This window comes from Callorhinus ursinus, unplaced genomic scaffold (genome assembly GCF_003265705.2).
Source record: "Callorhinus ursinus isolate GAN/ISIS: 27379988/994484 unplaced genomic scaffold, GSC_fseal_2.0 scaffold42, whole genome shotgun sequence".
NCBI lineage: Eukaryota > Metazoa > Chordata > Mammalia > Carnivora > Otariidae > Callorhinus > Callorhinus ursinus.
In genome coordinates, this window is record NW_027397104.1 from 2,315,125 (window position 1) to 2,334,800 (window position 19,676).

Consider the following 19,676-nt stretch of genomic DNA (forward strand, 5'->3'; position numbering starts at 1 on the left):
AATTGACTGTATATATATATATATATGTATATATATATACATATATATATACATATATATATATATATGAGAGGCCCTCTTTCTCCTAACACCAAATCTCATGAAAAGCTCCAGCTAACTGTGCTTATAACACATACTCAATTCTTCAATATATTCCAGTGGTCAGAAAATGGGGTACTCTGATCAGACCACATGAGATGGTAGAGGAGTTACCCAAAGAAACCACAAAAAGAGTATAGAAAGTGTCTGCATGAACAAAAGCCTAGCCCACAGTACTCTACTTCATAGATTTGCCATGAGACAATGAATTTAAAGGATTTAGCATGGCGCCTGGCACTCAAGTACCAACAAATATTATTAACATAACTAATAGATAGATGAATAAATGCATTAATAGATGATGACTGGATTAAAATGGTTGAACATATGCATGAACCAATGGAAATGAAGATATGAAAATGGAAGAAGGAAGAATAGACTGATAGACAAAGGGGTGGACATGGACACATGGATGGGTGATAGAGAAGGCAGAAAAAAACTGGGTCCACAGTTAAGTTTGTCACATCATATGCTCTAGGGCTGGAAAAGGTAACAGAGGAGCACTCTACAATTAGTCTCTTAGGAGAGGTCTCCTCCTCTGGTTTGTCTCTTGGGCCTCTTATCGGGTGAGGAAAGCACTTGCTCCCCTCCTTCCTACCTAGTTTCCTTGTCTCTGTAAGCTGACCAGCCCCTCTGCTCAGAAATTCTCTCTCCATCCCCACGATAGGGAAAGCATGGTAGAAGGGGTATTCTAGGCCAGGTTCCCCTCAAGCTATTCCTCTGACTCAGCTTGGGGCATAGGAAAATGGGTCGACAGGGGAAAGGGTCAGTGTTGGCTGGGTCAGGAGGGTGAAGCCCTAGAGTCCTCAGATGTGAGATACAGGAATTGGATCTGCTTCCAGAAAACTTTCCCTTTAGCGATACTTGTCTGAGGGAAGACCAGGTCTCAAATGACAGATGCAAAGGCACTGTCATGGGCCTAGGGAGACTTGGTGAACCTGAGAAGGGAATTTCTCCAGTTTTTTGTTTTTTAAAGACTTTTTCTTGAGTGAGTGAGAAAGAGAGCACACACATGAGCAGGAGTAGAAGCAGAGGCAGAGGGAACAGACTCCCCAACGAGCAGGGAGCCCGACCCATCCAGGGCTCGATTCCAGGACCCCGGGATCGTGACCTGAGCCTAAGGCACATGCTTAACTGAGCCACCCATGCGCCCCCCACCCTCTCCAGTTTTATCTTGCTACTTGTCATTGTTCTAGGGAATCTGGGGAACCAGCTGGCTCCCACTTTTCCCACTCCTCCCATCCTCAGGTATCTTTTTTTTTTTTAAGATTTTATTTATTTATTTGACAGAGAGAGCGAGCACAAGCAGGAGCAATAGGCAGAGGGAGAAGCAGGCTTCCCACTGAGCAGGGAGCCTGACATGGAACTCGATCCCAGGACTCTGGGACCATGACCTAAGCCTAAGGCAGACGCTTAACTGACTGAGCCACCCAGGTGCCCCCCCCACCACCATTCCCAGGTATCTTAGAACCACAAAGAGTTGAGGTGAGAAACCTGGGAAAGAGAGGTACTCCTTACTCTGACCTCTAATCTGGAACCAAGACTTGACCCGTAGCCTTGAGACTGTTCAAATTCCTCCAGGAGAGGACATTGTAAATGTTCGCCTAAGGGTGGCAGCGCCAACACCCCCTTACACACACACCTTGCCTTGTCTAAACTGCTGATTTACTAAGATTCTCAGAGCTAAAAGATAAAGAATGGGAAATGGCGGTGGGAAGGCTATTAAGGAGTTATGAAAGGGATAGAAGTTTCTTCTAGACATAGTGGGTAAAATATTCAATGGAGGGACGCCTGGGTGGCTCAGTTGTGGGCAACTGCCTTTGGCTCAGGTCATGATTCCAGGGTCTTGGAATCGAGCCCCACGTCGGGCTCCCTGCTCAGCAAGGAGTCTGCTTCTCCCTCTCTGCCATTCTACCCCCCTGCCCGCTTAATGTGCTTTCTAGCTCTATCTCTGTCAAATAAACAAATAAAATCTAAAAAAAAAAAAAATCATTGGAAAGCTATCCTACCAACTCATGTACTCCAATTCAATTCAGACACTAACCATTCAGCATCAGACTCCACAAGTTTAAGGGCACAGTCCCCAACATGTCTGCCCCCATTTGTGGGGTTCCCAGGCCATGTGCATTTCTGACCAACTGGTTACAAGCCCAGGGAGTTCCCAAGATACCTCAGCTTCAATATTCCACTAGAAAGACTCATGAGAGTCAGGAGTGCTATACCTACAGTTTTTTATAAAGGATATAAATCAGGAACAGCCAAATGAAGACACACAGGGCAAAGTCTGGGAAGGTCTCAAATGCAGAGCTTCATGCTCTAAACCCCATTGGGCACATCACCCTCCTGGCACATCAATGTGTTCACCAACCAGGAAGTTCCACAAGCTCTGGTGTCCAGAGTTTTTATTGAAATTTCATTATGTAGGCATGACTGAATTGGCTGAACTCAATCTCCAGTGCCCCTCCTACTCCCAGAGGATGCACAGGCTCAAAAGCCCTGACAATTCAGTGACATGGTTGGTTTTTCTTGTGACCATCCCCCAGATGATCCTAAGTCATCTCATCTCTTAGCATAAACTCAGGTGTGACCATCCAAGGGGCTCATAAATAACAAAGACATTCCTATTACTTGGGAAATGCAAAGATTTAAAGTCTCCTTTTCAGAAATCAGGGACAAAAACCAGTCAAATTCTTTATTACACAACAGAAAGGAAGAAATTTCTGGATATAAAAAATGAAGGCTTCAGGTGGCCATAAACAAGAGACAGCTACAGCCTCACACAGGCTCACATACACATCACAGAACCACCATGGACTCCCTCCCCCTCATCATCACTCTTGCGCTCACTCTCTGCCATCCAGCCTCACAGTCTCATGCAGACTCCACACAAGCAGGACTTCTGCAACCCACACACTTGCTGCTTCCAAAGATTCTACCCATTTGTCCATCTCTCTCCGTCTTCCATGGCCTCCTGGACACAACGACTCCTCTTCTCAGCATACTGATTTCGTGGTCTCCCCTGGAAAGGGGAAGGGGTAAAATGGTAACATGAGGGGCAGAGGAGGGATTAGGGAGTCTGTGAAGGAGACTGTGAGTTCAGGTCAACACCCAGGTCCGAGAGTGTACATGTGCCAAATGGGTGTGCCCTTGTGATTGTGTTCCTGTGTAGCGTCGGTATACCTGTGCATTGTGCACATTCCTGTGCAATCTATACATGAACTTGTGTGGTGTGGGTGTGGCCATGTCCCAGGTGTGCACCCGTGTAATATAGATGTGCCTGTGCCCCTGCTATTCCTGAATATGCCAGTACCCGGATGGGTCCTGGGGTCTCTGGCTGCCCTTCTCTCTAGAGGCTCTATCTCCTTTAGTCTGGGTTTCCAGAGGAAGAAGAGGACAGTGTACGTGGATGGAAAGGAAAGGAACACTAAAGCTATGACACTGGGGATAGGCGTCCTGAATTCTAGTCAGGGCTGTGGTCTTCCCACCCAAAAGTCCCTCAAGCCCTAACCCTTATGCCCACCCCACCCCCACCTCTGAGTGATGCTAACAACTCTGAGGACTTTGTCTCTTGGTGAACCAATACCCAATTCCCAGGAACATTTTTGGTGCCTTTTTGTTCCTATCTCCTTCTCATTGATGGCTGTAGGGTACTGTTGTCTTGGGGGGGAGGGTGAAGAGTAACCAGTCTCTTCCTCTCCCAATCACCTCCTCTGTCACCTGGGCCTCATCATCTTACTTCCCTTTTCCTTGCCAAGCTCCTCCCCACAAGGAAGCCCCTGAAACAGGTTTCCAGACGTGGTCCTCAGTTTCTGCTCTTCACACCAAGGCCTGCCAGGAAGCTGGGTTCCAGGACTGTTCCATTCCTTCTGATTCCAGGTTCACTGTGTTGAGAGGTAACCAGCTCTGTGCACCTCCAGACCAGCCCTGGGTGGACCGCATCATCCGGAGACTGCAGAAGAACTCTGCAAAGGCAAGCCCAGCCCTCCCCAGCCCTGCCTCCTCCCTCAGAGCCCCTGCCCAAGACCCCAACCCATGACCCTGCCTCTCCTTCCTCCCCTAGAACAAGCGCCACGGCAGTTAGCCCCTGACAGCCCCGGAGGGAGCCCTGTGTCTGAGTGAAGGGATATGAGTCTCTGTAGCCCTGGGGAACCAAGGATCAGAAGGGAGGACCAGAAAACAAAACAAAACAAAACAAAAAAAAAGAAGGGAGGACCAGGCCTCCAGTGACTGCACCAGACCTGACCCAGCCAGGACACGGCCTGGAGTGTCAGTGTGAGTGTGAGTGTGAGTGTGAGCAGGGGTGAGTGTGGCGTAGCAGAAGTGCAGCTTCTCCTCCACACCTAGACCACAATGCTTCCAGTAGCGCTCAACTTGTACCCACAGATCTCTCTGCAATCTTGTTTGTGGCCCAGGCAGGGAAGAGAGGTATGACAGGGAGAAAGAAGGTGGGATGGGGGGAAAGAGTAGTGTACCCATTTGCCACATTTCAGCCTGAGGGAACTTTCACTTATTTCTGGTCACTCCCCTACAATCCAGCCAGAAGGCTCTCTTCCTCCCTCCCCAGACTAACTGGGGCAGCTATTTCCAACCTCCAACACTGGGTTAATTGCGCTTTCTAGGCTCTACTGCAGCACCGTCTACTGCCTCCAACCAGTGTGCTATGTTTACTGTAATAATCTGGCTTCTCTACTGCTGTATACCCATTCCTAGCCTGATATATTTGCTGATTGAATGACTGTGGGCACAAAAATCACAGGAAGACAAATTTCAGCTCAGAGAGGAAGGGCTGTGACCCTCTGGCCATTAAGTGACTTGGGCAAAGCCACTCACACATCAAGTACTTCTGTAGTCTGCTCCATCTAGGCTAGGATCGCTCTGGAGACCTATTCCTCCTCAGACCAGAGTCATACAAGTGGCAGCAGTGCAGAGGGCAAAGAAAAGTAGACTGGGAAAACCGTACTGGATAACGTCCCAAAGCTCTTATCTTGCTGCCTGAGACTGAGGTCTCCAGGGAGAAAGCTCCAAAATCTGACTCTACCCCCACAAAAGAGGGTCCCGTGCTCCGTCCGCATCCTAGTTAATAAGGCCTGACTCCGCCCCTTTAGTGACAGATGGACGCTGGCTCCACCTCCAGTGACACTTTGACTCCTCCTCTGAAGAAGAAACGCTCAGACTTCGCCTCTTCCGGGTAATAGGCAAGCCCCACCCCTGGAGCGCGACGGAGTCCCTATGACGTAACGGTAACGGTCTGTTTCCGGGGTGGAGCCAGGGAGGGCGGGAGTTTAGGCTGCACCGACCCCTCAGCCCCCCTCCAGGTGATCCCAACCCCCGAAATCCTCACCCTGGGCCCCAAATATCCCAGGTCCATGACCGCAAAGCCTTTCGCCTTGACCCCCTGAATGCCCCAGGCCCCCGAGGTGACCGACCTCCTATATCCTTAACGTCTGGTGCCTCCCAATTCTTCAGTCCTACCCTGTCCCAAAGTGGCAACTGAGGCTTCCCGGGGGCACCTGCCTCAGATTACCTGAGAACAGGTCAGACTGGTCCCGAGAATGACAGAGAAGGGGACCTAGGGTTGGGGTATCCTTGATCCAATCATGCCGCTCCCCAGGAGACGTTCGGAGCCCAGGACATGTCGGGATTGAGGAGATACGAGGTGGCGCTGGAGGCGGAGGAGGAGTGAGTGGAGGCGGGTTCTGCGGAGGAGGAACCTAGCCGCTCCGGGGTGGGGGGAGGGCGCGAGTTCTCCGCGGGCGGGAGGCGTGGGGCCCCTCAGGGGGCGTGGGCTGCGGAGGGAACCGCCTCTAAAGGGCGGGGCGGAGCCTTCAAGAGAGGGGCGAGGCGTCTGAGCGGCGGAGTCTGTGGGGTCAGCCCCGCCCCGCCCGGCCCGGCTCGGCCTTCTCTCCGCAGGATCTACTGGGGTTGCTTCTACTTTTTCCCCTGGCTGCGCATGTGGCGGAGGGACAGGAGGTGAGGGGGCTGCGACACCGCGGACCCGCCCGGGGCACACGAGGCTCAGCCTCAAGGAGGATGGATGGGGGGAATCCGGGAGTCCCCTCCCTGCCTCATGCCAGTGTCGGGTTGCCCCACAGCTCGGCGCATTCCCGGGAGCAGAAGCTGGAGCCTCTACGAGGCCTGATGAGCTGTCTGTCAAGCGGCCTGGGCCCAGCCCCCCAGCGTTCGGGTCGCGGTCTCCCCCGCCGCACCCCCACCGCCACTGCCCAGCCAGCCGGTGCATTAAAGATTTAAACCGAAGCCACCGTGCTGCCCTCCTGACTCTGCCGCCGCTGCCGCCGTTCGGGCTGGGAGCCCCTCTACACGCCTGCTTTTCGTTACTGACAGGGCCTCCCTCCCTGATAGGGTGCCCTTCCATATCCAGGCCCCCGTTATTACTAAGGATCCCTCATCAGTGTCAGGCCTCCCATTACTGTCATTGACTGCCCTCCGCCACCTAACCCCCCCCGCCCCCACTTCGCTGTAAATAGCCTATATGACGGGAACTAAGTAGCCCTGTCCCGGTCTTCCTCCCAGCCTATCTCCACATTGATGTGTTCCACCTTCCTCCTAGACAGGACTTTGCCAGGTGTCTGGAGAATCTTCTTCTGAGAGTGAATCTAAACTATTGTAAGCCCAGAGTTGTAGGAAGTAGGCTGTGAGAGGAGGGGAAGATTCCTAGAGGCTGACTCCCACAGCCTGCCACAGTGGAGTGACTTGGGACTGTTGGAGGTCTTTCCTACAATTAATACCACAACTTCTGGCTCCCCCAGTCTTTTCTCAGGTTTAAAGATACTTGGCATCAGCTTACCTAGCAGTTCTTGCTCTGTCCCTAGGAGAACCCAAAGGCCACGGCTCCCTGCCACCCCTGTCTTGTTCCCCTAGTTGACCTGAAACCCTCTAGCTCCTGAAGTACTGAGGGTGAGGGACTCCTAGTGGGCCTGCTTTCAGTAAAGGACTAGGCCCGGCACCAGAAAAGTTATCCGAAGATTAAGTTAAAGAGACAACCCAATTTATGGGTTGGGGCAAAGCTAACTTTCAGCCTGGGGCTGCCCCCGCCACAGCAGATTGTGGCTGGGGAGAAGACTTGGCCCTATCTTTGGAATAGCCAAAGGGGAGAGATGGGTGCATACCTGGAAGAATTCGTTTCTTGCCTTTCCAGGTATCTAGACCAGTTGGTCCAGGAAAAAACACAAAGTATGTGGCAGACAACCAGCTGATGGAGATCTGTGATAAGTAAATGGCACCCCAAGAGCTGCACCCAAGCTCTGGGGCACAAGTCCAAACTGGAGGGTGGGAGAGAGACCCAAGGCCTCTGGTACTAGCAGTTCAAGATGGGTGACCTCTGGGTTGTGGCCACCTTCAAGAAAGGACCCAGGCTCCTGAGCCATTTCCTCAGAATGTCTACATCAAGAACCCTGTCAAAAGTGGAGTGCCCTGTGCAGCCCTGGGCCTACACCTCACCAGGACACTGTCAGAATTCCTGAGTATTCACAAGACAAACTCCAGGAAGGGGCCTTCAAGCCTCACCCTGGACAGGAAGGAGGAGAAGCTTGAGTTTTTCAGCATGGGAGGGGGACGAGTTCTTACTCTTGGAACTGATGGTCCCTCTTGATTGTTTCAGCAGCCCTGCAGCAGAAAGGTGCCCAGGACAGGTCTGAGTCCCTATCCCAAGAGAAGGCCTGCTCCTTAGAGAATAGCTGGCCACAGAGCAGAAGGCTGCAGAAGGCACTCTTACAAGAACCAGATAAGGTCTGGATTACTGGGTAATGACTCAGTTTATGTTTCAAATACAGAGCAAGACTTGAGGATTGAAATCCCCAGACCAGGAGTGGGAAGTTCTTCAAGGTGCCAGAGGCACTAAACTTAGCGGCTTGCCCCCACCATAGGCAGTCCCCAGCTTCCTGGAAAGGACAAGAGGAGGAGGAGGAGTTTTGCTTTAGGGGGTAAGGGGAGAAGGGAGTCGGGGCTGGGAATGGGATTCGGAGACAAGAGACAGGAAGGAGAGGAGAGGTTGGGGCTTTAGCAAGAAGATGGGATGCAGAATGTATAAGGGTTGGGTGGGGGGTGGGGGGTGTATTACCGGACCTGGGTGGGCAGCAGGGAAAGGCTGTAATTTGAACAAAAGAGAGGTAATTGAGCTCTTGAGTCTGATGTCTCAATAAGCCAGGATTGATTCTGGAAGCCCCAGGCCCCTGCTGGCAAGAGGCTGGCATTTCTGGGACAGGACCAGGCAAAAACAGGAAGGTAAGATTTCTTGGGTCTTTTTCCTGTTTGACAGCAGCAACCTGGCACCAAAGAACTTTATCTTCTTTCATCTTCCCACCTTATCCACCCCATCCTTCCTCCCTGTCTCATCTCCCTGGGGAAAGCAGCCCCCACCTCAGCATCCCAGAGGTACCCCAATAGCACCCAGCTTCTCACTCTGGTTGTGACTGTCCCAGCCAAGACTCATCCTCAGCCAGAAGAGCTTGCTTTAGGGGTCCATACCCATCAGTTTTTCCTGATAAGACAGGCAGGCTAGGGCAGGAAGTAAGGGAGGGGAAGATGAAGGCAAGTTGGTGCTGGCCTTCCCTCTGCTCCCACCCCACCCACAATTCCCCTATCAGAATTTGTGTGTGCCAATATGATTGTGTGATTGAATGATTGTGAAGACACAACTATGTGGGAGTGGGACTTTGAGTACAACTGGGGCTATGTGATTCTGTCTTTGGTTGTCTGACTGTGTAAAGTTGACTGAGTGGTTGAGGTGTGACTGAATGTGATTGTGGGTATGTGAGTGTGAATGTCCATCATTGGATGCCACTGTGGATACTTAGGTGCCCTTATTCAGTCACTGTACCATCAGTCGTCACATCATGCACTACCCCTCTCTCCAGCTTCTCTGTCCAGGGCTTAGAAGCCATGGGAAATGGCAGCCCTAGAAGAGGAAGGGGTCTGTGGCAATTAGGGCCCAGGAATGTCACAGGATGAGCAATACATCTTCACCTGCCTCTGACTCACCTGGTGCCCCAGGTAAAAGGCACCCAGATAAAAGGTAGGGGAGGAGGAGGAGAGAGAAGTATCCAGGCTGAGCAGCATGAAGGGGCCCTCATCCACAAGCAGCCTCCTGCTGCTACTGTTGCTGCTGAGCCCAGACCCTGGAGCAGGTGAGTGCTTGGGGGTCTAGAAGGTCAGGGATTTGGGTGAATGGGATGGAGGGAAAGGGACCCAGGAAGTCCATCCTCCAGCTGTCTGATGGAAGGGTTCTGGGTCAGAAGCCCTCTGAACACATGGCCCCATTGTCCCCTAGCCCTGCCACTGCCAACCAGCATTACCTGCTGTACTCAGCTCTACCGCCAGCCACTCTCGAACAAGCTACTGAGAAGGGTCATCCGGGTGGAAGTGCAGGAAGCTGATGGGGACTGTCACCTCCAGGCCTTTGTGTGAGCTCTGACCCTCCCCCTCATACTGACGTCTGACCTCAGTCCCAACCCCTGATGCTGATCCCAACCCCAACCCCAATTGCTAATTCTGAGGCTGACTCAGGTTTTCATCTAGCCTCTGCCTTAACCCCTGGACCCTAACCTCATCCCCACGCTATGACTATGGCTTTGGACCTTTCCTTTCCCAGGCTTCACCTGTCTCGACGCAGTGTCTGCATCCACCCTCAGAATCGCAGCCTGGCTCGGTGGTTTGAGCGCCAAGGGAGGAGACTCCAGGGGACTCTGCCTAACCTGAATTTGGGGCTGACAGGGAAAATGGACCAGGGCCCCCAGTAGCCGAAACAATAAAGCAGCATTGGACAACAGTCTCTGACTGTGGTTTCCAAGTTCTATGCATTCTCCTGTGAGCCCTGAATCTGAAGCTGGGAGACATGTCAATAAACAGAAGAACCTCCTCATTCTCTTTATTCACATCTTCACAAACCCCTCCAGGGGCAAGGCCAAGTGCCAAGGAGCCACAAATACTCCCCAAGCACCTACATGCATACATTTAGAGAACACATGTTCCCTACCTCACATACACATGGGCACACATGGACACAAACATACATATCTACACTCATTCCTCAGGTGGACCTCCAATTCTGAGATGAAATGAGAGGTCCAGCACCTTTCAGCTGGCAAGTTTGGAACAGAGTCTGACAGAACTGGGCTCCAAACAGAACCTCCAGCTGAGACCACTCCCCGCCCTCCTGCCTCCATGGGGATCTACTAGCCTGCCTGGGTTCTATCTGTCTGTCCATCCACACCAGCAAGACAGAATTATAGGTGAATCAGCTGAAGCCCTCCTGGATCATCTACAGGTTTGGGGCTCCTAGAAGAAGCAGGAGGCAAATCAAGAGAGATAATAGGACTAGATTTTGGCCCAGACACCCTGAGAATGAGGGAGGGGACCCAGCTCTGAGCCCAACACCAGGAACGAATAGGGGAGCCCAGCTCTGATTGAACCCCAACACCCTGAAGATGAAGTATTCCTAGTTCTGGGCCCAGATACATCAAGAGTAAGGGAGGGGACCCAACTCTGATCCGAGACAGCCCAAGAATCAGGGTAGACATCCAGCTCTGAGCTTAACACCCTGAAAATGAGGGGGGCCCACCTAGGAACCCCAATACCACGTGAGAGAAGGAAAGAGACCCAAATCTGAGCCCAAGGACTCAAGAATGAAAGGTCCATCCCTGAGCTCAGACATCATATGAATGAGGTGACCCAACTCTGATTCCCAACACCCTTACAATGACTAGAGCATCTGGCTCTTAATCCAGACACTCAAAACGAGGGTACACATCCTGAGTCCAAACCTCCTAGATGTCCTACTCACCTGGAAGCTTGTCCACTGGAATCACTGGAGCCAGGAACCCAGGCTTTTGGGGTCCATCCTTCCCAGCTGGTCTCAGTCTCAGCCTGGAGCACAAAAACGTAGCTGTCTCCCTGACAATTTGTACATCTCTGTCTCCTCCAAAACAGTGTATTAGTAAACGGTGAGGAGAGAAATCAGTGAAAATAATGAAGTGGGGGTTGGAGGGAGGAGGGGGGAGTTGTTCCAGAATCAGAAAGTTTCACTGGGAAATCATGAAGGGCGGGAATGGGTGTGGTCTGTGGGTATCAGAACATCTGTGTGGGATCAGAATTTGAGGGGCCCTTGGCAGTTACTTACCAGAGCCCCAGTGCCAGAGCCCCAGCTGCCAGTCCCAGGAAAGAGAAGATCCCCAAAGATGCCAGCACTGCTACCTGCTCCAGGGGGTCTCTGTGGTCTGAGAGGGAGGGTCGCATGCCACTGTGAGAGAGAGGCTGCCTGACCAAACCCTTTCTCTCCGGGGCTTTCCCGTCCTATACAACCTTTGTTCACCTGCCCAAGCTTACCAAGTGGCCGTGGGTCTGGCAGGAGGGAGGGCCTGGGGGGAGCGGGGCTGTCTGCCTGAGGCTCCTCCTCCACCTGCTTCTGTGTCTGTCCCCCAGCTGGTATCTCTTCCGGTAGGGGCCCTGAAGGGAGGTGAGACCTGAGGAGACCTGTCCACATGGGGTGGGGGCGGAAGATGGGGCCTGCCAGGGGACGCGAGGGCCTGGCTTGGACACGGGGTGCCCAGGAGGTGGAAGCTGAAAGGGTAGAGCCAGCTTCTGGGGGCCTAACGGAGGTGGAGGCTGAGGGGCAGGGCTTAAGCTGGGGCGGGGCTGTGGACAACCAAGGCTGAAGACTGGGACCTCAACGGCCATGCTTGAGTGGCAGGACATGTGCATGCAGCCCACTTGCACACCCGTCCAGCCAACAGATGTGGTGGGAGGGCCCACTGCCCGTGCCCTGGGCTCAGTCTCTCACCGGTGCTTGGAGTCCCCCAGGCCTCAGGACTCCAGGCACTCCAGGTGCCAGCATCCAGAAAGTCCCTGGCACTGACCCGTACAGCGTGGGGCAGCCCAGCCACAGCATCCGTGATCACCTCCTCCAATCCAGCCGGCTCCACCTGGGAATGAAGATGGTTCTTTGGCCCATTATCCAGGTTGTAAATGCCAAGCCTACCTGCCCCCAACCTTAGTTAGCAAAGAGCACCCCTTCCTCCCAGTCCCGTCCCTGTCAGACCGGTGGAGCTGCCTGGGCCTCACGTTGGTGGCTGGTGGTGTCAGGTGTACACCTAGTGTTTGGAAGACGAAAGTGCATAATGGTTACATAGGCTGTGCCATCAGACTGCCTGGGTTCAAATCTTTGCTGTAACACTTACTGAGTGACCTTGGGCCACTCTGTGCCTTGCTCTCTTCATTTGTAAAATAGAGGTGACTATACCTGAATAAGATAATGCATGTAAAATGTGTAGGACCGTGGCTGGCAGACAGGTGGTGCTCAATAAATATCGGGCATTATCTGAGGCAGCTGCTTCCCAGACTTGATGCTAGCCAATCTTTAACATCTTCAGAGGTAGAAATTCACTACTGTCCTCATCTGGGTATAGAATGTTTATGTGAGAATGTGCCTCTGGGTGAAAGGCACTCCTTTTCCTAGGAAAGTCATTTGTAAAAAGCTACTCCTGTCTTCCCACAGAGGGGCTGACGTCAAAGTTACAGCCCCACAGGGCAGAGGCTAGGCCTACCAGGCCCTGCTGCAAACCCCAGCACCCAGCACAAAGACTCGCCCATGGAGAGCACTCTACTGGAGGAGGTGACAGGGCTTTGGTGACCTGCCAGTGTGCCAGAAAGCCAGGCAGAATAACCAGGAACATGAAACCAGAGGCAGAAGCCATAGCCCCAGACTGGGACATATTCCAGGCCTCACCGTGGACCAGGCTGGATGCTGCACTGGACGGTACTGCAGTCGGAACTTGAGCAGAAAGTGGGGCTGGCGGGGCCAGGAGGCAGGGTACATCCAGCTGGCATGCAGGCGGCGGGGATAGCCAGGGACCGACTCGACGCGAAGCCCTTGGGGAGGGTCAGGGCGCACTGAGGGTGGTGGAGACGCGAAGTCAGGACGGGCGACAGGTACCTATCCCTTCCCCACCACCTCCCAAGGGAAGGTGGGTATATGCCTAAAGGTACCTGAGGGAGGCACTTCCAAGGGGGTTTGGGGAAATCCTAAGCTTGATCACCCTTTGGATCATCCTTTGGATCCTCAGGACTTGTCTGTCATCCTTATTATAAAATGAGCTAGGGCGCCTGGGTGGCTCAGCCGGTTGGGCATCCCACTCTTGGTTTCAGCTCGGGTCATGATCTCAGGGTCGTGGGATTGGGCCCACGTCGGGCTCTGTGCTCAGCATGGAGTCTGCTTGTCCCTCTCTAGCCCTTAGCTAGAGCTTTAGTTCCCCCCTCCCACATACGGATCAAAAGGAAAGAGGGGCCAGCAAGGGCTTACACTGGGCAGGAAGGACATGAGACACGGCTGCCTTCAGCACAGGCCCTAGAAGCAGGGGCAACTCTGGAGCTAGGCACCCAGGAAAGATTTGTGGGGCAGGCACCCAGGAAGGACTTGTGGGCTAGGCACCCAGGAAGGGGTAGTGGCAGCAGCCTCCAGAGGCTGAGGTAACCCTGCCTCCTAGGCTCTGATCTCTTTGGCTTCTTAGTCTCCACGGTAGCTACCTACGTGCTAAAATGAGGTCTATGTCAGAAGGGAACTGTTTGGCAGGTGGAGGTTCCATGTTGGGAGATCTGTACCCTGGAGTCCATTCGGGGTCTCTGAGGTGGGGATCTGAGGGGGCAGCAGGAACAGGCAGGTAGGTACTCACAGATGCTCTGCAAGCTCACGTCCAGCAGGCGTGTGCTGGCCCCCAGGGGGTTCACCTCAGTCACATTTATTCGGTACTGGCTCCAGAACTCGGCCCCATGGACTACACAGCGGGCAGCCCCTGGGGGATCCTGGGGGCATGGCCAGGGTCCTGTGGATGGACTCATCCTAGGAGGGAGGATGTGGTCTTGGGCTTTGGAAATGCTCATTGTGGGGTCTAGCTGGAACCCCCATCCTCTCCCTTATGTCCTACCTCAGGCCATCAGCTCCTGGTACGGTCTTCTTCCTGGCAGGGAGGGGGCCATCTGAGGTCAGGAAGGAAAAGAGGATCCTTCCTCTCTCCAAGGCCTTCCTCAGGACCTCGTTCACTGCCTCCCATACCCACGTTGTGCCTACACACCCAAATGTATAGGCATACACACCCAATTATGCACACACCTGTAGGAGGTGAGGTAGCGGGTGGGTAAACCGCTGACCTGACTGGGACTCCAAGTGCAGGAAAAGTTCTCATAGTCAGCTGCTTGGCAGGAGACAACAGGGCGGGCTGGGGGGTCTAGAGGCAGAAAGTGCAACTGGAGTCTGAGAAGTCCCAGGTCCTTCCCATCCTAGAGGGCTTACTCAGGGCCTGGATTTCCTCAGGAGCCCCTTGCCTCATCACTGCCACCCAATACTCCCTCCCCAACTCACAGCCCAGCTGTAGCGTCACAATGCCCCCAAGTACACCATCCAGGGTCCGGCAGATGTAGGTGCCTTCGTCAGTGCTGTCTGCCCGGGCCAAGACCAGTTCATGCCCTAGCCCAGAGTCAGGTCCCTGGAGCAGCCTTGTCTCCCCGTCCCGAAACCAGGACACCGGGGCCCTGGGGGTGAGATGAGGTGATGACAGAGGGAAGATTTAAAGTGTAAGCCATGCCACAGCTCTCCATTGGCTTCTCACTGTGCTTGCAATAAAACCCAGAGTTTTGTAAGTCCTTTAAGTTCAGGGGCTTACAAAGCCCCTGGTGATCCAGCCCTTGCCTTCCTTTCCTTCTTCAGCTCCTCCCTCTCTCCCCCTCACCCACTACACTCCAGTCACATTGGTCTTCTTTCTGTTCAAGAGTACTGAGCTCATTCACACTTCAGGGCATTTGCACTAGCTGTTCCCTCTGTCAGGAATGCCTGTACCCCAACCTGTGCATGGCTGCCTCTTTCCTGACCCTAGAAATTATCTTCAATGTCACCTCCTCAGAGAAGCCTTCCTTGATTACCAAGAAAAAGTAACCAATCAGTTATCCTGTTCCACATCACTTTCTTTTGACTTTCTGCCCTGCAGGTACCACTCCCTGGCAAGATTCATATTTGCTTATTATCTGTCTGCCCTATTAGAATGTAACCTCTGCAAGGGCAGGCATCTTGCCAGGCTTAATCCCTGCTAGATCCCAGAGCCTAGGATAGACCAGGGATTCAGCAGGTGCTCAATACATGTTGGTTAAAATTTTCTGTTGAATAAGGATGGTTTGAGGGTTAGGACAGCTAGAGAGATGAGGATTATAGACACCGGGGGCAAGGATGGGAGGGGCACGAGGACTGGACTGAGTCAAGAAAGGGTCATGAATGTCAGCCCAGTGGGCAGGTGGGGCACTTACCCAGCAGTCACTCCAGGGCAACACAGTGTCATGGACCTGCCAGGCTGCCCATACTGGAACCCTGTGGAGGGCACTTCTGAGGAAAGGCTCTCCCTTTCCCTTTCTCCCATCCCAGCCCCCACTTAGCACGACAGGGCAAGTGGCAAACTTTTAAGCCCTGGGTGGGGTCATTGGGTCAAAGCATCATGTTATAATCTAGAGACAGAGGTCAGAAGACAGGGGAGAGAAGGAATGTTGCCAGGTTGGATGTCAGGGGGTGGGGGTCACAGATTAGGCATGGAAAGGGTCCACAGTGAGGGTGGCAAGTCAAAGTTAGAGTCATATAGCAGGATTCTTCATCTTCATCTCATCATCTCACCTGGGGGGCCCCAGGCCTGGGGACAGGGGGAGGCAGCGGACACTAGGGCTATAGCCACGGCCAGCAGGACCCTGCTCAACCCTGAGCAGCTGCTGCTCATCTGTGGGGAGAGAGGCAGGGTCAGCAATCCCCCATTCCCAGATGGGAGGCTAAAGCCTGCCTCCTCCTCTTCTAAACTGGGACTTTCTAGGAAGAAAACTAGTACCAAATGGGGTAAGGATATCAGAAAATATCTGGGGATCTGATCTAAGGTTCCCCTTTCCACCATACACCCAGTGCTGCATGTGCATACATGCAAACACACACACACACACACACACACACACACACACCCTCCATCAAAGTCCTGGGCCTAGGGCCCAGAACAAAAGCCGGAGGCGACAGACTGCGCCAGCAGTCCCCCCCCCCCGACACACACACACCACCCTTGGCGCCCACCCCTGGCACCAAGTGCTGGCACCAGCTCAGTCATTCCCATTAACTCCTCCAACCCAGCTGTTGGGAATTCCAGTGTCCACCCCCACCTGGCCCAGGGCTAGTCATTGCCTCTGGTTAACCTGAGACAGGCTTCATCAACCTTGGGTGGGGGGCTGTCAAAGTGGGTCTGAGCCCACGCTGTATTCCTACCACGAGGCCTAGCCCTGCTCTGGCTGCCAGGCCTCTTCTCTCCTGGGCCTGGCTCCTTGGGCCACTCATCTGGGCCTGACTCTGGAATCTTGTTGGTCTCAAGCCTGTGAGGCTGGATGGGGCTAGGGTGCAGGCTGAGGCTGCAGAGTTAAGCAGATCCAGATGCCTTGGCTGCTGCCAGAGGCTGGGGGTGGGCAAGGAGCCAGGGGATGGAGACAGGGTGTCGGGGAGGGGAGAGAAAGCTGAGAGGAGCGAGGAGCCTGCAGGGAAAAGGGGCCTGGGGTGGAGGCCACGGGATCAAGAGATGCTCCGAGATCAAGACTGGGAGGTGGTGGGAGTTCAGGGAGGCAAGGGCTGGTGTACGGCCGGCCGGCCGCAGGAACCAGAAAGGCAAAGGAGGTCACCACCGCTTGTGTATGGTAACCACCGCTTGTGGGAGCGCTGGGAGAGAGGGATTCCGGATGGAAGAGCAGGATGAGAAAGGCAGTGGGGAAGTGGCCATGGGGATAGGAGAAGGAGCAGATAGGCAGAGGGCCCAGGCAGGCAAGGGCTCCAAAAGAGGAAGAGCACAGACCCCTCCCAAGTAGAGCAGAACAAGGGCCTCCAAGTGTCTGTGTATCTGTCTGAATGTGTCTGGTGGCTCACACCCCCCAACCCCCACCCCAGCCACATTTACCCTGCTCAGCCCCGCCCTACCTCGGTGATCCCAGTGGCTGAGTGTCCATGGCCTCCAGGACTTCCACCAGCTACAGCACCCGTCTCAGCTCCACTCAGTTCTGGGACCCCAGAATCATCCCCTCCTTCCCCTTCCCTCCTCCGCCCCTCTGGGCCCTAGAGCTCAGCCGCCCTGAGCTAGGCCCCCACCTCCCTCTTTCCTCCTCCTTCCTCCCCTTTCACCCCCCTCCCACCCGAGGCCCTGGGAAGGGAAGAGGCCTCCCCCCAGTCTGGAAAGGAAGCCACAGGCACAGCCATGGCCAGCAAGAGGGAAAGGAGGGCTGCTCATGTCCCTGTCAGGGAGAGATTCCCTATGTTTTCACCCAGCCACATTCATGCCTGGACTCACTAAGCACAGTCAACAAAAAGACACTCCCTTGAACACACGTGGACATAACCAAATGAAAAATCAGACACAGACTCATGCCCCCACTCTTTTCACTCCCCAGCAAATATTTCCTTAGGGCATAGCTAGCTGTTTTTTGAGGGAAAGGGAGGCCCCAGGTTGGGGGGTATAAAGAAAATCCAGAGTCCAGTCCCTCCGCCCCTGGACGTTCCAGCCATTTCTCACCTCCCCCTCCACTCTTTGGGCCCCAGCATCAGGAAATGCCTTTGGTCCCTTGGTGCCAGATATACAAGACCCACACTTACCCTCAGACACACACTCTCAGATATAGCCACTCACAGTCACATCGATACACTCAGACATCCTCACTCAGACTCATACCCATACCCTCACACCACACACAGAACACTTAGCACTCTGCCCCTGGGATGGGGTCGCAGCATTCCCTAAAAGCAAATCCTCATAATGGTTTAAGTCCCCTCTTCCAGGGAGCTCTTAGAATGGCAGATCCCACATCTCATCACTCCTCCAGGCCCCCATGTAGCCAAAGAGACAAAGGTGAACAGGGGAGCTAGGAGGCACAAGGGTGCAGAGAGAGACAGAGATGTAGAGGATGTGAGAGGCAGATACACAGAGACACCTGGGGAGACAAAATTGTGAGGAGACACACACGACCGACAGCTCTAGGAAGACAGTAGTAGGGAGAGAAAAAGAAATAAAAGGAAACTGAGACAGGGAAACAGAAAATAAGCAGTAGACCAATGACAGAGATGCTAGAGCACAGAAAGGAAGGGAAGACACGTGTGTTGGGGTGGGTCTGTCTTTGCCGGACATTAAGCAGAAAGGTCAGTCCCACTGACTACTGAAGTCGGTCCCCGAGATACAACACAGCTCCACCCTCACACAGTCTGACACAGGACACAGGACACACACATAATACAAGTCTCTCACTCTCGCTCTGCCACTGCTGAAGTCACACAATGGCACACATAAATCCAGCCACCCACACTCACACAGGCAGACACAGTCTTAAACCCCACAGAGACCTTCTGCAAACCCAGTCCCCATGTGGTCACAGGCCCTCTCACACACAAGCAGGCAACCCAGTATCTCACCAAAAACTGCACATTGACGGAAACTGAATCCCACACTCGCACAGCCACACGCAGACTCAACCACATGCGCACCGACACACGCAGTCATATTAACTGACAGCTGCCCCAAGTGATCCTCCGTTTCAGGTCCACACACCGACGCCGTCACACACAGGCTAACAGTCACACGCACACACTGACAGTCCGTCCGCCAGGCCAGGCCCTTCAGATCGTTCACCACCCTGCCCCGCCCTCTCCTGGCAAGCCTTCCGCGGGTACTCCCGCCGGCCCCACCAGGCCTCACCTTCTGCGGCCTCCGCCGCCTGCGCCCTCCGCCCTCGCCCTCTGCCCCGGCCTCCACTCCCTCCCGCCCTGGGGCCCCCCGCAGAGGGGGCGGCTCCGCCCAGGCACCAATGGAAGGACGGGGGTGAAAAGGGAGGGGGTCTGGGCCCATTGGAGCCTCCAACTGCCAATCACCTCCACCCCACCTCTGCCGGACACTTCCTGTCCCGTCCGGGACTGAGGAGAGTGCTGGGGGACAGAGTCTGGAGCTGGATTCCTGGGTCCTCCCTACAGCCCTGCCCTCCTGGGACAGCAGGACTGGAAGTTTTCAGGCCCCTCCTCCTTCCAGCTTTGTCCAAAAACAAAGCCTCAAGTTCAGTGGCTCAGGAGCCATTGGGCAGGTGACTGGAGAAGCTGAAGGTGCCCCTGACTTCAGATAAGGAGGACTTGTGTGGGGCAGCGGTTCTCAAACTTTGCTGGACATTGTGGTTATAAAACTGCTAAGCCACACTCCAAACCAGTTACATCCGAATCTCTGGAAGCTGGCCTTGGCATCAGTGTTTAAAACTCCCAAGTGATTCCAAAACGCAGCCAAATCAAGACTGTAGGGTCAGGTGTTTGCGTAGGTGTATGCCTTAAGAAACCAGCCACCCCCATTCAGGGTTCACATCTACTCCCCAGTCAGTGAGGTCTCAAGGGAGATGTGTGCCATGTCTGTCTAAGTTCCTTCCAGACACTCCAAGTCCCAGACCCTACCCCTTCAGAGTCTCAAGGAAGAAAAAACCCTTGACTAGAAGTCAGGCAGCCAAGGTTCTCCTGGGCCAAGTCATCACTGTCTAGTCTTGGCATGATA

General features: G+C 53.9%; 3 protein-coding genes across 13 annotated transcripts; 2 read left to right on the top strand and 1 right to left on the bottom strand.

Annotated features, from left to right (window-relative positions):
* Nucleotides 1-2,765: 2,765 nt before the first annotated feature.
* IL11RA (interleukin 11 receptor subunit alpha) lies at nt 2,766-18,918 on the bottom strand. Of its 7 annotated transcripts, none has more exons than XR_012374932.1 (14): nt 18,846-18,918; nt 15,761-15,860; nt 15,403-15,463; nt 14,468-14,637; nt 14,219-14,333; nt 14,034-14,066; nt 13,782-13,948; nt 12,839-13,002; nt 11,894-12,035; nt 11,440-11,559; nt 11,234-11,330; nt 10,898-10,980; nt 3,817-3,980; nt 2,766-3,118 (listed from the first exon to the last, which is right to left on the bottom strand). XR_012374932.1 is itself a non-coding variant. In XM_073881429.1 (13 exons), the coding sequence occupies exons 2-13, from the start codon at nt 15,858-15,860 to the stop codon at nt 3,093-3,095; spliced, it is 1,278 nt and encodes a 425-aa protein (XP_073737530.1). In that variant the 5' UTR covers nt 18,846-18,918; the 3' UTR covers nt 2,766-3,092. The 7 variants fall into 7 exon arrangements, 5 of the variants coding, with proteins under 5 accessions (XP_073737530.1, XP_073737529.1, XP_025708738.1 ...); XR_012374933.1 differs by having other exon boundaries at nt 3,805-3,980; XM_073881429.1 differs by lacking the exon at nt 3,817-3,980.
* LOC112809608 (uncharacterized) lies at nt 5,282-6,354 on the top strand. Of its 3 annotated transcripts, none has more exons than XM_025852963.2 (4): nt 5,282-5,339; nt 5,711-5,778; nt 6,010-6,069; nt 6,192-6,354. In XM_025852963.2, exons 2-4 carry the CDS (start codon nt 5,732-5,734, stop codon nt 6,346-6,348), a joined length of 264 nt encoding a protein of 87 aa, XP_025708748.1. In that variant the 5' UTR covers nt 5,282-5,339; nt 5,711-5,731; the 3' UTR covers nt 6,349-6,354. The 3 variants fall into 3 exon arrangements, with proteins under 3 accessions (XP_025708748.1, XP_025708745.1, XP_025708746.1); XM_025852960.2 differs by lacking the exon at nt 5,282-5,339 and adding an exon at nt 5,352-5,414; XM_025852961.2 differs by lacking the exon at nt 5,282-5,339 and adding an exon at nt 5,421-5,633.
* Nucleotides 6,359-9,886, top strand: CCL27 (C-C motif chemokine ligand 27). Of its 3 annotated transcripts, none has more exons than XM_025852957.2 (4): nt 6,359-8,340; nt 8,973-9,242; nt 9,386-9,518; nt 9,707-9,886. In XM_025852957.2, exons 2-4 carry the CDS (start codon nt 9,173-9,175, stop codon nt 9,852-9,854), a joined length of 351 nt encoding a protein of 116 aa, XP_025708742.1. In that variant the 5' UTR covers nt 6,359-8,340; nt 8,973-9,172; the 3' UTR covers nt 9,855-9,886. The 3 variants fall into 3 exon arrangements, with proteins under 3 accessions (XP_025708742.1, XP_073737531.1, XP_025708741.1); XM_073881430.1 differs by having other exon boundaries at nt 6,359-7,329; nt 7,890-9,242; XM_025852956.2 differs by having other exon boundaries at nt 6,359-9,242.
* Nucleotides 18,919-19,676: the final 758 nt, after the last annotated feature.

Excerpts from the sequence above, each read along its gene's own strand:
- IL11RA (XM_025852953.2), bottom strand. The coding sequence starts at position 15,860 with ATGAGCAGCAGCTGCTCAGGGTTGAGCAGGGTCCTGCTGGCCGTGGCT. Across the intron at positions 14,638-15,402 it reads TGCCCTGGAGTGACTGCTGG|GGCCCCGGTGTCCTGGTTTC; the intron begins GTAAGTGCCCCA and ends TCTCACCCCCAG. Across the intron at positions 10,981-11,233 it reads GCTCTGGCACTGGGGCTCTG|GCTGAGACTGAGACCAGCTG; the intron begins GTAAGTAACTGC and ends TTTGTGCTCCAG.
- LOC112809608 (XM_025852963.2), top strand. The coding sequence starts at position 5,732 with ATGTCGGGATTGAGGAGATACGAGGTGGCGCTGGAGGCGGAGGAGGA. Across the intron at positions 5,779-6,009 it reads GCGCTGGAGGCGGAGGAGGA|GATCTACTGGGGTTGCTTCT; the intron begins GTGAGTGGAGGC and ends TTCTCTCCGCAG. Across the intron at positions 6,070-6,191 it reads ATGTGGCGGAGGGACAGGAG|CTCGGCGCATTCCCGGGAGC; the intron begins GTGAGGGGGCTG and ends GTTGCCCCACAG.
- CCL27 (XM_025852956.2), top strand. The coding sequence starts at position 9,173 with ATGAAGGGGCCCTCATCCACAAGCAGCCTCCTGCTGCTACTGTTGCTG. Across the intron at positions 9,243-9,385 it reads GAGCCCAGACCCTGGAGCAG|CCCTGCCACTGCCAACCAGC; the intron begins GTGAGTGCTTGG and ends ATTGTCCCCTAG. Across the intron at positions 9,519-9,706 it reads TGTCACCTCCAGGCCTTTGT|GCTTCACCTGTCTCGACGCA; the intron begins GTGAGCTCTGAC and ends TTCCTTTCCCAG.